The 14,665-nt window shown below is 43.9% G+C and overlaps 1 protein-coding gene across 1 annotated transcript; it reads left to right on the forward strand.

The window, feature by feature from the left end:
* Nucleotides 1–9,451: 9,451 nt before the first annotated feature.
* LOC121497794 (hydroxysteroid dehydrogenase-like protein 2) lies at nt 9,452–11,309 on the forward strand. The gene is made up of 2 exons (XM_041767506.1): nt 9,452–9,477; nt 9,533–11,309. The coding sequence occupies exons 1-2, from the start codon at nt 9,452–9,454 to the stop codon at nt 10,674–10,676; spliced, it is 1,170 nt and encodes a 389-aa protein (XP_041623440.1). The 3' UTR covers nt 10,677–11,309.
* The last annotated feature ends 3,356 nt before the right edge of the window (nt 11,310–14,665 follow it).

Genomic DNA, 14,665 nt, shown 5'->3' on the forward strand with positions numbered 1-14,665 from the left:
TGTGTATGCATATAGGTGTGTTTGTATATGCACATGTATATAGGTACATATGTTTATACGCTTACATATATATGTGTGTGCATATGTGTGTGTGCACATACATGGTTGTGTATGTCTATGTACTTGTATATATATATATATATATATATATATATATATATATATATTGACATCCCAGAGAGGAAAAGAGAGAGACAAAGCAATTATAGCAAAATATCAACAATATTGCAGCTAGGTGGTGGATATGCTAGCCATCATTCAACTATAAAATTCCTGAGTATTTTAAGTGTTTTATAATAGGGGCACCTGGGTGGCTCAGTCGGTTGGGTCTCTGACTCTTGGTTTTGGCTCAGGTCATGATCCCTGGCTCATCAGATGGAGCCCTGCCTTGGGATCTGTGCTCAGCTGGGACTCTGCTTCAGATTCTTTCCCCTCCCTTTCCTTCTCTCTCTGCTCCTCCACAAGCCCCTCCCTGCATACATGTGTGCTCTCTCTCTTTCTCTCTCAAATAAATAAATAAATAAAATCTTAAAAAATATATTTCATAATAAAAACATGAGGAGAAAAGAAGAAATACTTTTTGAATGTGGAAGTCAACCTGTGAAAAATTAACTGTCATTGGAAGATTGCAAGCGACAGACAAAGAACCGGTCTGGTGGTTCTTCATCTGAACCCGGGGTTTTCTTACACGGGGCCCTCCAGGGCAGAGGCCCCTCCAGGGGTGGGCTCAGGGGCTCCCCCTGGAGAGCACCTGCATCCCCTGGGACTCAGCGAGGCCCCAATCCCTTCCTGCTGGCTCAGCCTCTGCCACCCCATCACCCTGTTTCCCTGGGGCTTGGAGGTAAGGTGAGCCACACCTGCAGCCAGCCGGCCTCTGTACCCCAGGGCCCATCAGCCTCCCTGGAGCAGGAGTAGAGGCAGGTACAGTGTTCAATTCCCAGGCAGGACTCAAGAGACCCGCTTTCAAAGAAAGGAAAGGGGAGTTCCTCTCAGGACTGAAGGTGGGAATCACCGGCGGTTGCCCACAGGGACGTTTTCTCCCCGCCTAGGGGCAGTTGATATGGCTCCTATCCTTCTGAGCTTGCTCTGGAAAGCTCCCAGATCAAATCCTCTTTTCCCCAAACTTCCTTCATTTAAATTAATTTTTGTTTATTAAAAAACACATAAAGGGGGGCAACTGAGTGGCTCAGTCAGTTGAGTGTCTGCCTTCAGCTCGGATCGTGATCTTGGGGTCGTGGAATTGAGCCCTGCATTGGGCTCCCTGCACAGTGAGGAGTCTGCTTCTCCCTCTGCCTCTGACTCTCTCCCTGCTCATGCTCTGTCTCTCTCTCTCTCAAATATACAAATAAATAAATAAAATCTTAAATAAACAAAACATGTAAAGGTGGAGACAACTCAAACATCCACTGACAGATGAACAGATAAACACGATATAGTACATGCATATAATGGAATATGATTCAGCCTTGGAGTGCCTGGGTGGCTCAGTGGGTTCAGCATCTGCTCTTGACTCAGGTCATGATCCCAGAGTCCTCAGATAGAGCCCCCGGATAGAAGCAGGGAGCCTGCTTTTCCCCCTGTCTCTGCTGCTCCCCCTACTAGTGTTCTCTTGCTCTCTCTGTCAGATAAATTAATCTTAAAAAAAAAAAAGAAAAAGAATATGATTCAGCCTTAAAAAGGAAGGAAGTTCTTTTTTTCTTTTTTTAAGATTTTATTTATTTATTCATTTTATTTTTATTTTATATTATTTTATTTTATATTTATTTTATATTTTATTTTTTATTTTATATTTTATTTATTTTATATTTATTTTATATTTATTCATATTATTTCATTTTTATATTTCATTATTATATTTCATTTATTCATATTATTTAGGCAGAGACATAGACACAGGCAGAGGGAAAAGCAGGCCCCATGCAGGGAAACTGATGCGGGTCTGATCCCAGGACCCCAGGATCACATCCTGAGTCAAAGGCAGGCACTCAACCGCTGAGCCACCCAGGCACCCCAAAAGGAAGGAAATCTTGACGCATTCTACAATATGGGTGAATCTTATTTCACTTGAGGGTATTACGCTGAGTGAAATAAGCCAGACACAAAAAGACAAATGCTTTATGATTCCACTTATATGAGGTCCCTAGCAGTTGTCACCTTCATGGAGACAGAAAGCGACCTGACAGGTGCCGGGGACTGAGGACCGGGCTGTTTGATAGCACACAGTGTCAGTTCGGGAAGACGAAAAAGTTCTGGAGAGGGTTGGTAGTAGTGGTGGCGGCACAACGACATGGATGTACCCGGTGCTACAGAGCTCTGCACTTGAAATGGTTAATATGGGAAATTTTATGTTAATGTTTATCTCACCACAAGAGAAATACACATAATCACATATAAATGGGTATTCACACAAGTACAGAGTTTAGATCTCATTACTCGCCCCAGAGTTAGGAACGGGGTAATAAGTAGGTGGGGGTAGGTGTTCAGGTTGGCGGGGGGAGACTTAACTTTCCACCAAATATCCTTTTGCATGGTCTGAGACTTTTTCCCAGGCATATGATTGACTTATTCAAAAAAGATAACATTTCTAATTTATGCGGTAGCCTGACAAAGGAGTAGCCTGACAAATAATTCTCCCACCTCTGACCACCACCCGGCTGTGTAGCATTTCTTTTCTGAGAAAAACAGGCTTAATGATTTTGTGTTTGTCCTTCAAAAACGATGTAAGCATATGCAAGCACATATGTAAAGGCATTCCTTTGAAAGCAACGGAAGGGAGGGAGGTGGGGGAGGACAAGCGGCATATAGTAAATAAGAAAATACTGTTCTGCGCTGTGCTTTTTTCACCTGAAATGCGTCTGGAAGCAGTGCCTTGTAGCGCATTTAGACTGGCTGCATGCTGCCCAGTGGCTGTGTGGTTTTCCACAGCATGGATATACTAAAATGTATATAGCCAGTCCCCTATTGATGGACATTTTGGGTTTTTCCAGTCTTTTTCATTTAAATTTTTTAAAATGCTGAAATAACTTTCCTTGAACAAACTTAAAAGGGGAATGCATCTGGTGGATAAATTCCTAGAAGTAGACTGTCTGGGCTTTTGCTTCCAGTGAGATGCAAAAAGAAAAGTCCCTGCACCAAACAGCCACCTTGGAGGTTCCCCTTTTCAGCAAAAGCAGGAGGGGGGGTTCCAGGAGGGGGCTCCACGTGGGGCTGTGGGGACTCACCAGGCCCCTGATTTTGGAGTGGCTGTGAGCTCCACCCCATCCTGAAGCCTCGCGGGGTGGGGGAAGCATCCTGCCACCCTCCACTTGGCTAGATGAAGATCAGCACCCCAGTTTTCCCATGATCCAGAAGGAAAGACGGGCACATTTAATTGAGGGCAATGGGCTGGCATGTCTGGGTGCTTGTGGGCAAAGAAAATTGGTCAAAAGCCCCACCAGGAGGCAAGGTCTTTGCAGGTCTGCCGCTTGCGCCAGACAAGCAGATTACAAGGCAAGTGGGAAATCCTGATATGGAGAGAAGGGGTGAAAAGGAAGAAGTAAGACTTTGGGGCTAGTTAGCCACAACACCCAGTACGATGATGATGATGATGATGATGATGATGATGACGGTAATGATGTCAACTGCTACTTACTGAGTGCCAGAGGTACTGGGTCCTGTCTTTTGTATTTACTATCTCACCGTCTCCCCATAGCAACACTTAGAAGGGGCCACCATCATCATCCCCAGTTCTCAGCAAAGGAAACTGAGAATAAGGTCAGATAAGGACAGAGGGAGGGAGTTCACAGCCAGCGAGTGGTGGGGCTTGAATTTGGGCTCAAGTCTGACACCAGAGCCCAGCTGCACCCTAACTGCTCACCCTCTGCAGTCGGGGTCAGATTAGGCACAGAGGCACCAGGGAGGGTCACAAGCCACCTGTGGAGTCCAAAACAGCCTGAGTCAACCAATGCCTTGGATGAGGAACCAAGGCTCAGAGACCGGAAGCCATCTGCTGAGGCCACACTAGGGAGTCTGGATTGGATCCCAGTTTTTGAGTTTTGTGTTTAAGATACAATTCACATATTATTAAAAAGTCGCCTTTTAAAGGGTATATAATTCAGTGGTTTTAAAGATATTCACAAAGGGGCAGCCTGGGTGGCTCAGCGGTTTAGTGCTGCCTTCGGCCCAGGGCATGATCCTGGAGACCCCTAATGGAGTCCCATGTCGGGCTCCCTGCATGGAGCCTGCTTCTCTCTCTGTCTGTGTCTCTGCCTCTCTCTTTCTCTGTGTCTCTCATGAATAAATAAATAAAATCTTTAAAAAAAAAAAAAGATATTCACAAGGTGTGTAACCACCTTCCCCATTTCATTCCAAAACATCTTCATCACCCCAGAAAGAAGCACTGGGCCAGGGGCACCTGGGTGGCTCGGTGTTGAGTGTCTGCCTTTGGCTCAGGTAGTGATCCTGGGGTCTTGGGATCAAGTCCGCATCAGGCTCCCTGCAGGGAGACTGCTTCTCCCTCTGCCTGTGTCTCTGCCTCTCATTCTTTCTGTGTCTCTCATGAATAAATAAATAAAATATTAAAAAAGAAGAAGAAGAAGCAGCAGCACTGAGTCCATCAGCGCTCGCCCTACGTTTCACCCCAGTCCCCAGTCCCTGACAACCACTAATTTACTCTCTGACTTTCTGAGTTTTTTCTTCAGGCATTACATAGAAATGGAATCATGCAACACATGGCATTTTGTGTTCGGCTTCTTTCTCCACCTAATCTCTCAAGATTCACCTATGCTATAGCAAGGTAGCATGAAGTCCGTTGTCGTTCATGACTGAATGATATTTCCTTGTGGAGAGTTCATATTCTGTTCAACCATTCATCCATGAGTGGACATTTGGGTTGTTTCCATGTTTTGGCTACTCTGAATCATGCTATCATGAACATCGTGTCCACTTCTTTATATGAGCATATATTTTCAACCCTTTGGGGTAAGTAGGAGTGGAATTGCCAAGTCATAGAGTAATCCTATGACTAACTTTTAGAGGACCTGTCAGACTGTTTCCAAGGAGGCTCCCCCATTTTACATACCCACGGGCAGTGTATGAGGTTCCAATTCTTCCACTTCCAAGCCAATCCTTATTATCATCTGGACTGTCAGTTATAGCCATCCTAGTAGGTGTGAAGGTATGTCACTGTGGTTTTGATTTATGTTTTCTTAATGACTAACATTGCTGAACATCTTATCACGTGCATATCTGCCATTTATATATCTTCTCTGGAATGTCTATTCATCTCTTTGCCCTTTTTTAAAAAAAAAAAGAGATCTTATTTTCAAGTGATCTTCACACCCAACGTGGTTTCAAACTCACAACCCCAAGATCATGAGTCGCATGCTCTTCCAGCTAGTCGATCAGATGTCCCATCCTTTGCCTATTCTTAAATTGAGCTGTTTGTTGGAGTGCCTGGGTGGCTCAGTCCATGAAGCCTCTGATTTTAGCTTAGGTCATGATTTCAGAGCCCTAGGATCAAGCCCCACCTGGGGCTCCACGTTCAGTGGAGCCTCTGCCTCTCCCTCTGCCCTTCCCCTTGCTCCTGCTCTCTCTCTTTAAAAAAAAAAAATTAAATCTTTAATAAATAAGTAAATTGGAATCCTGGGTTGCTCACCAGTTGAGCATCTGCCTTCAGCTCAGGTCGTGATTCCAGGGTCCTGGGATCGAGTCCCGCATTGGGCTCCCTGTGAGGAGCCTGCTTCTCCCTCTGCCTGTGTCTCTGCCTCTATCTGTATGTCTCTCATGGATAAATAAATAAAATCTTTTTTTGTTTGTTTGTTTTTATTTATTCATTGAGACAGAGAGAGAGGCAGAGACACAGGCAGAGGGAGAAGCAGGCTCCATGCACGGAGCCCGATGTGGGACTCGATCCAGGTCTCCAGGATCACACCCTGGGGGCTCACAGTGGCGCTAAACCGCTAAGCCACGTGGGCTGCCCAAATCTTTTTAAAAATAAGTAAGTAAATTAGGTTGTTTGCCTTTTTGTTGTTGAGTTGTAACTGTTCTTTATGTATGCTGATAATAGATGCTTACTCTCTCCCATTCTTTGGCCTGTCTCTTCACTTTACTGATAGTACCCTTTGGAGCACCAAAGTTTTTAATTGTGATGATATCCAACGTACCTATTGTTTCTTGGGTTACTTGTGCTTTAGATTCCATCTCTAAGAAACCATTGTCTGATCCAAGGGTGTGAAGACTTATCCTTATGTTCTCAGAGCATTATAGTTTTAACTGCTTCATTTCAGTCTTTGATCTACTTTGAGTTAATCTTTGTATATGATGTGAAGTAGGGGTCCAGCTTCATTCTTTTAGTAGTTGTGTCATCATTGTGGCCAGAAAATGCTATGCTGTCCCCCTGATAGTTGTCTTGGCACCTTGTCAAAAGTCAATGGTGTACATTCATTTCTGAACTCTCAGTTCTAGTCCTTTGATCTGCGTATCCATCCTTATGCCAGTACTATACCATCTTGATTACTGCACTTCACAGTCATCCCCTCTGGGTTTTTTAATTTTTAAAACTTTCACATCAAAACCTTTCAAACATACAGAAAAGTAAAATAAATCTGGGGACCCACAACCTAGATTTAACAACAGTTGGTATTTTGCTATGTTCTAGCTTGAATTTTGATTCATCTATCTCTCTTTTTTTTCATTAAGAAATGAAATATTTTTGCTTCAGCTACCTTACTCCTACCCTTACCCATTTCCCCTCCATTACTTTCCATGGGTAACCACAAAACCACCATACTGAAATTGTTGAAGGTCCCTCCCAAAGATGTCATTATTTTTTTATAGCTTTATAAATAAAATATAGTATCGTTTTGTGGGTCTTACATAGGTAGCCTCGTACTTAAGATAAACTTTTACAATTGCTTACTTCACTCATGTTCATGTTTGTAAGCTTTATTGATCCATGTAGATCTAGCACCTTCATTTTCACTGTGTGCATAGCAGATTCTATTTTGGACAATTGCTAATCCACTCCCCTGACAATGGACATTTAGGTTGTTTCCAGATGTTCACAATTACGAAGAGTTCTGTAATGAATGGACATCCCTCTCTGGGTCTTCCTGTTCCCTTCATCTATTTTGCTCATTTTTTTTTTCATTCTAAACTTGGACCTCTGGGGACTCTGCTTCCCCTGCAGGCTTCTTAGTAGTGGCAGTGCTCACCGTGGGGCCATGGCTGGGATAAGCATCCTCCTTGCTCTCCAAAGCTACTTCCAAGCTTGCTATTCTTCCTCTCTCCTCCCTAAAGCCCCTAGATTCTTTGAAATGGGTGTGGCCAGACATTACCCTTACCACTCCTGGTTGCAGCATTCTCTGCCCCCCTTGGTTGGCAATTTTAGCTCCCAACTCATAGTCATTCTCTTCAATGTGATTCAGTCACAATCCTGGTGATTTCCATAACCAGCCTCTCAGTCCCATTGACCTCCTCTGATCCAATGAACATATCCTCCACCTACCTCAGCCTCTCACCCCCAAGGTCATACCTTCCACCACACCATTACCCAAACTGGGCTTGAATTATCTCAATTTCAAACACCCCTCCCCAGCCACCACCATCCATTGGTCCAGGTTTTTGACTTGAGTATCCAATTCCAACAACCCTTCGACCCCAGCTAGACCGATCCTGTCCCCTTCCCCTGTCCCTTGCTCCCTCCTCAGCTCCTTACTTCTCTCCTTACTCCGTTCAATTTCCACGATCTTTCATTGCAAGTACTGTCTACCTATGCCCTCAACTCTCTTGTCCACATAACATCCACTCCCATTCTTCTTGCTACCTCCTGGCAAAACCACGACCAGAACTGCATTGGTGAGTGCAGCTGGACATGACTGGAGAGAAATACCAAGTCATGCCAGCTGTCCATTCAAGATCACCAGTCTCCTGTGGTCCCTGGGTGCTACCCAAAGCCTTGCTACATTTCCTTGGCTTGTTTACCCTCCCAGTCTCCTAGACTATTCTATTCTCTCTTCCTTCCTCTTAAACCTTCGACCCTTCCTCCCTGATCCACAGTCTCAACTGATAACCCCAATTCCCGTTTCCCAAGAAAAGACAAGTTATCAGAAGAACGTGCCCACCTGCAGCCCCAGTATCTGCCCCCAGAAATGCATCTCCCTTATTCCTGACTAATGCCCTCTCACACTCAGTGACATTACTCTTCATTTTCACATTTCCTCATTTAAAAAAAAATCTGGTATTTATTTATAAAGGATTTTATTTATTTATTCATGAGAGATCCACAGAGAGAGAGGCAGATGAAGAAGCAAGCTCCCCACAGGAAGCCCAACAACAGGACTCAATCCCAGGACCCTGGGATCATGTCCCGAGCAAAGCAGACACTCAACCTTTGAGCACCCCCTCAGGCACCCCCTCACATTTCTTCTTGGCAGCATCAGTTTCCCTTCTTGACTGCAGCACCTCATCTGCATGTATCATACTGCTGTCTCTCGATCTGAAGGAAGCAGTGCCTTGACCCCACATCACCTCCAGATGCTGCAATCACAGCAGAGCTCAGGAGAATAGCGCATACTTGCTGCCTCCATTTCCCCTCCTCCTGTCTCTGCAACCCAATTCTGATTCCAAGGATTCCTGGGGAACACTCCATGATAGCAGATTCATGAAAGGAAGACCCAATCCAGGGAGAAGGATGGGAGATGAAACACTGGAACCCATTGTATTTCTAGGGTATGGACAGAGGTTTAAGGAAATAATTCTTGTTTATGGGAGATGGAGAAATTGTTAAACACATGAAGGATATCCGTGTCTTTTGTACCTTAAAAAAAAAAACTGTTGGAATCAGGTAAGCTAACATGTGTTAGAAAATGTCACACCAGATTCTCTAACAGATGAGCCTCCAACTCAATAATGGCTCGATCACGCATAAAACTTTATTTCACGCTACAGAAGTCCAAAATGGTTGTTCCTGATCTGAACAGGGAACTTCCAGTTTGCAAAACCCAGACAAGAGGTAATGGCTGGAACTATGAGAGGACATGACACTCACCCAGGGAGGGAAGCAGAAGAGGGTGAGGAAGAAAACCCATGGAAGTACAGACCCAAGTTCAATTCCTTTCCAGAGTAGCTCCTAACCCTCACTTGCTTCTCACTTGTTTGCCCTGATGCCTGGAGGATTTAGGATTGTCCAATCCTAAAATAGTACTCAGGGAGAACTATGTCAGGTAGGGAGTCTAAAGGATACCCAAGAGCTTTTGAGCAGGAGGATGATTAAGATTAGTGTCTCTTGAGAAAGATCCTCCAGGACCACCCACAAAGGAAAGGGATGCTCTCCTTGCATCTTCTATCCTGAGCTCCGGTAAGTGGCTGCTCCAGGGATGTTGTATCTGCTACATGGGCCTGGACCCCTTATCTGGAAAGAGAGGACGAAGTAAAAAGAAATGTAGCAAAATGTTAACAATGACTCAGGGCGATGGGAATATGGGAGTTCGTCATACTGTTTTTGGAAGATAAATTTGAAATTACTTCAAAACAAAAGTAAAAAATAAATCAGAAGGGGTCCGCTCGCCACCGCCGTCGCCACCGCCTCTGCTCTGAGGAAACCATGTTACCCAACACCGGTTGAAGCAGCTGGAGGAAAGGCCTTGCCATGTGCTGTTGATGTGAGAGATGAACAGCAAATCAGTAATGCAGTGGAGAAAGCAGTGGAGCGATTTGGAGGAATTGATATTTTGGTGAATAATGCCAGTGCTATTAGCTTGACCAACACATTGGAAACTCCTACGAAGAGAGTCGATTTGATGATGAATGTCAACACCAGAGGCACCTATCTGACATCTAAAGCATGCATTCCTTATTTGAAAAAGAGTAAAATTGCTCATATCCTCAATCTCAGCCCACCACTGAACCTAAATCCAATGTGGTTCAAACAGCACTGTGCTTATACCATTGCTAAGTATGGTATGTCTCTGTGTGTGCTTGGGATGGCAGAAGAATTTAAGGGTGAAATTGCAGTCAATGCGTTATGGCCTAAAACAGCCATCCACACCGCTGCTATGGATATGCTGGGAGGATCTGGTATTGAAAGCCAGTGTAGAAAAGTTGATATCATTGCCGATGCTGCCTATTCCATTTTTAAAAAGCCAAAAAGTTTTACTGGAAACTTTATTATTGATGAAAATATCTTAAGAGAAGAAGGAATAAAAAATTTTGACATCTATGCAATTAAACCAGGCCATCCCTTGTTACCAGATTTCTTCTTAGATGAACACCCAGATATAATCACCAAGAAAGTGGAATCACGTGATGTTATTCTGGAATTGAAAGAAGAGAAGCCACAGCCACCACCAAAACAACGTTCTGGAGCTGTGGAAGAAACATTTAGAATTGTTAAGGACTCTCTTAGTGATGACGTTGTTAAAGCCACTCAAGCAGTTTATCAGTTTGAACTCTCAGGTGAAGATGGTGGAACGTGGTTTCTTGATCTTAAAAGCAAAAGTGGGAATGTCGGATATGGAGAGCCCTCCAGTCAGGCGGATGTGGTGATGAGTATGTCTACTGATGATTTTGTAAAAATGTTTTCAGGAAAACTAAAACCAACAATGGCATTCATGTCAGGAAAATTGAAGATTAAAGGAAACATGGCCCTAGCAATCAAATTGGAGAAGCTAATGAATCAGATGAATGCCAGGCTGTGAAGGAAAAAGAAAAAAAAAAATGTCGATCACTAAGCTCAAAAAATAAAAGGACTCAACAGTTAAAATCTTGTTTTCTTTCCTCTCGTAAGGATATGCATGTTTGTTATGGGAAAAAAATACAATTTTTGTATCTGTAAGACTTGAAATTGTAATTAAAACAGCTAATTAATCAAACACAAGCTTCATTAAGTGGAATTCTAAGACAGTCTGCCTATTGTATTTTGTGAGTTTTGCTCTCTGAGCATAGATTTCATTCATTGTGGGAAAGGTATGATGAGCAATTTATCAGGTTCAAGCAGTAAAATTAGCTCTTTTCAACACTTCGCATATGAAAGGAGGTCAACCAGTTTTAATTTTTCTGTTTGGGATTATATGCTAGTGAAATCTTAAATGGTATTTTAGAGTTTTATATAGTTTTAAAAAAAGATCTTCTACAATGCATTGTCAATCACATAAACGACTTAATAAATACTGTTTGTGAAGACTAATGAAACAAAAACTTTTTCATTCTAACGAGCTTTACAAGTATGTTACCTATAGTAAAAATGTTATTAATGTAATTCAGCTAATTACAGTATGTATTGTCATGTTAAAGTGTGTAAAAATATCCTAAAATAAAATAACTTCTCCCCAGAAGTAAAATAAATAAATAAATAAATAAATAAATAAATAAATCAGAAGATTATCAGCACCCAGAAAGCCCCTTACAACCTCTTCCAAACACTAGCCTCTCAAAGGAAGCCACCCTCCCCGCACCTAATACCAAGACCAGTGCATGTCTCCTTGAATCACACAGAAAGCATTGTTTTATAGGTGACTTCTCTCATCAACATTGTGTTTGTGAGATTTAGCCACATGACTGCCTTTACCTTCAGTTCATTTGTTCTTATTACTACACAATATTTCTTGTAAGGATTTCACACACGGCTGGGACTTCTGGAATGTCTGAAGAACTCTAAAAACACTCCCCAGCAAAGAACAATGATAAGACTGCACAAGAGAGCCAAAAAGAATCATTCAAAAACTGGAAATTGATCAAAATCATATGTAGGAGGCAGATTAATGGCCTCCCAGAGATGCCCATGTCCCAATCTCTGGAACCTGGGAAGAAGCTGTTCTGATTCCCAAGGAGGGGAGGGGGATTAAGTTTGTTAATCAGATGGCCAGACAATAAAGGGAGTATTCTGGGTTATCTGGGTGGGCCCGGTATAATCAGCAAGGTGCCTTAACTGTGCAAGAGGGAGGCAGTGTAAAAAAAAAAAAAAAAAAGAGGGAGGCAGTGTGAGGAAGACTTGACTGGTTGTGGGCGGCTCTGAAGATGGAAGGCCTCAAGCCAAGGAATGTGGGCAGCCTCTAGAAGCCAGGAAAGGCAAGAAAACATTCTCCTCTAGAGCTTCCAGAAAGAATGCAGCCTCCGGACACCTTGATTTTAGCACAGTGAGACCCATTTTGGATTTCTGACCCATAGAACTGTAAGATGATCAATTGTTATTTTCAGCCCTGACTTTGTGATAATGTGTGATGGCAGCAATAGAAAACTAGTACCCGGGCAGCGCAGGTGGCTCACCGCCTTCAATCCAGGGCGTGATCCTGGAGACCTGGGGTCGAGTCCTGCGTCAGGTCCCTGCATGGAGCCTGCTTCTCCCTCTGCCTATGTCTCTGCCTCTCTGTCCTTCATAAATAAGTAAATAAAATTGAAGAAGAAGGAGAAGGAGAAACAGTGAACAGTTCCCCTCCATCCTTGACCCGTTTCCTTCCCCAGAGGCAACCGGTTACCAGTTCCTCACACAGCCCTGAGGGGTATTTTTTGCATCTGGAAGCCGATGTACACGATCAATCAGTCCTCCCGTCCTAATGCCACAGGCTTCTTAGCATGCTGCTCTGCTCCCACTTTACAATAGATCTTGGTGGCTTGCAAAATACATAGTTGTTTTGTTTTGTTTTTGTTTTCAAAGATCTTATTTTGTGTGTGTGTCACATTTTTTATTTAAATTCAATTAATAGGGGATCCCTGGGTGGCTCAGCGGTTTAGCACCTGCCTTTGGCCCAGGGCGCGATCCTGGAGTCCCGGGATCGAGTCCCATGTCGGGCTCCCTGCATGGAGCCTGCTTCTCCCTCTGCCTGTGTCTCTGCCTCTCTATCATAAATAAATCTTAAAAAATAAAAATAAATTCAATTAATAAACATATAGCGTATTATTGTTTTCAGAGGTAGAAGTCAGTGAGGCGTCAGTTGCATATAATGCCCAGTGCTCTTTCCATCACGTACCCTCCTCGATGTCCATCCCCCAGTGACCCTGCCCCCCTGCTCACCCCTCTCCCCCCAGCAACTTGCAGTGTGTTTCCTAGAGCTAAGAGTCTCCTGGTTTGCCTGCCTCTGTGAGTACTCTCTACATTGAAAGTGGGGCTCGAACTCAACTCGGAGATTAAGAGTCACATGCTCCACCGACTGAGCCCCCAGGTGCCCCTAGTCTTTCGTACCTTTCAAAATAAAATTGCCGCTCTGGGCCATTCCCCAAGCCTCCCTGTTCCATTTCTGGCTGGTCTGTTTGGTCTAATGCTTTTATGAGGCACATGGTTTGCAAGAGTTCGTGAATACCTGTACAATCAGATCATTTTACAGTAGGGGAAACTGAGGCCCAGAGAGGTCTAGAACCCAGTCTTGCCTCCCATTCTGAAGTTCATTCCTCAAGTAAGAGGGTGAAATTGGCAGGGAAAAACTGTCTCTGCTGAGACATATTATTTAAAACAAATCATTTGTAGAATGAAAAAAAAAAACAGACCAAGCTTTGTTTGTTTGTTTTGGGAGACTGGCTTCTCAGAAGGAAGAGAGGAAATCAGAGCTTCCCAGGACACGCTGGAAAGCAGTATCCCCTTCCCTAGGGATCATCTGAGAGCCAGTGCCTACCCCATCACAGATTGCTGCCTTCCAGCCTAACTGGCACCAAATCTGTGCCAAACCCCCTCTGGCTCTGTTACAACAGCTGTGTGGCACTGATCAGGTCACCTTCCCTCTCTGGGCCTCCAGGCCAATCTTCTTCCAGCTGATCCTCTCTAAGCCTCACCAGCTGGAGACTGTCATGCCTTCTTTAGGGTTCTCACACACGTGATTCACAACCACCCTCCCTCTGCCCCCACATCCCCTCTCACTCTTAAATAATCTTTAATTAATTGAGCACTTACAATGTTCTGGGCCTCTGCCAAGGATTACTCATATGTTATCATCTCAGAACAATACTGAGAGAAAGGAAGAATCTGGACACATTTTGTAGATAAAGAAACTGAGTTTTTAAGAGGTCAGTGAACTTCCCTTATGTCACATAGCTAGTTCATGTTAGAGACAGCAATCATACCAGGCCAGCTCTGCCGACTGCAGAATCCCAAAGGTGACCTTCCATTCCCCTGGGGCTTGATCTTAAAGTGGAAGCTTAGACAACTTCACATCAACCCCCAGATGAAGAGGGCAAGCCCAGAGGGGGAAAGCAGATTGTCCAAAGACACACAGCCACTGACCTAAAATGGAACATTTCCTTAGGCCTTTTGGATATTTATCATGTGTTGGATGTTGGGGACTTGGAGGTAAATAGAACACCTCCTATTTGGGGCACCTGGGTGGCTCAGTGATTTGGGCACCTGACTGTTGATTTTGACTTGGGTCATGATCTCAGGATCATGAGATCCAGCCCTGCATGGGGCTTCATGGTCAGCATGGACTCTGCTTGAGATGCTCTCTCTCCCTCTCCTCTACCCCTCCTCCTTGCTCACACTCTCATTCTCTCTCTAAATAAATAAACACGGGCACCTGGTGGCTCACCGTTTGAGCATCTGCCTTCTGCTCAGGTCATGATCCCAGGGTCCTGGGATGAAGTCCCACATCGGACTCCCCACAGGGAGCCTGCCTCTCCCTCTGCCTATGTCTCTGCCTCTCTCTATCTCTCTCATGAATAAATAAATAAAATATTTAAAAAATAATAACAACAATAATAAAAT

This window comes from Vulpes lagopus, chromosome 8 (assembly GCF_018345385.1).
Source record: "Vulpes lagopus strain Blue_001 chromosome 8, ASM1834538v1, whole genome shotgun sequence".
NCBI lineage: Eukaryota > Metazoa > Chordata > Mammalia > Carnivora > Canidae > Vulpes > Vulpes lagopus.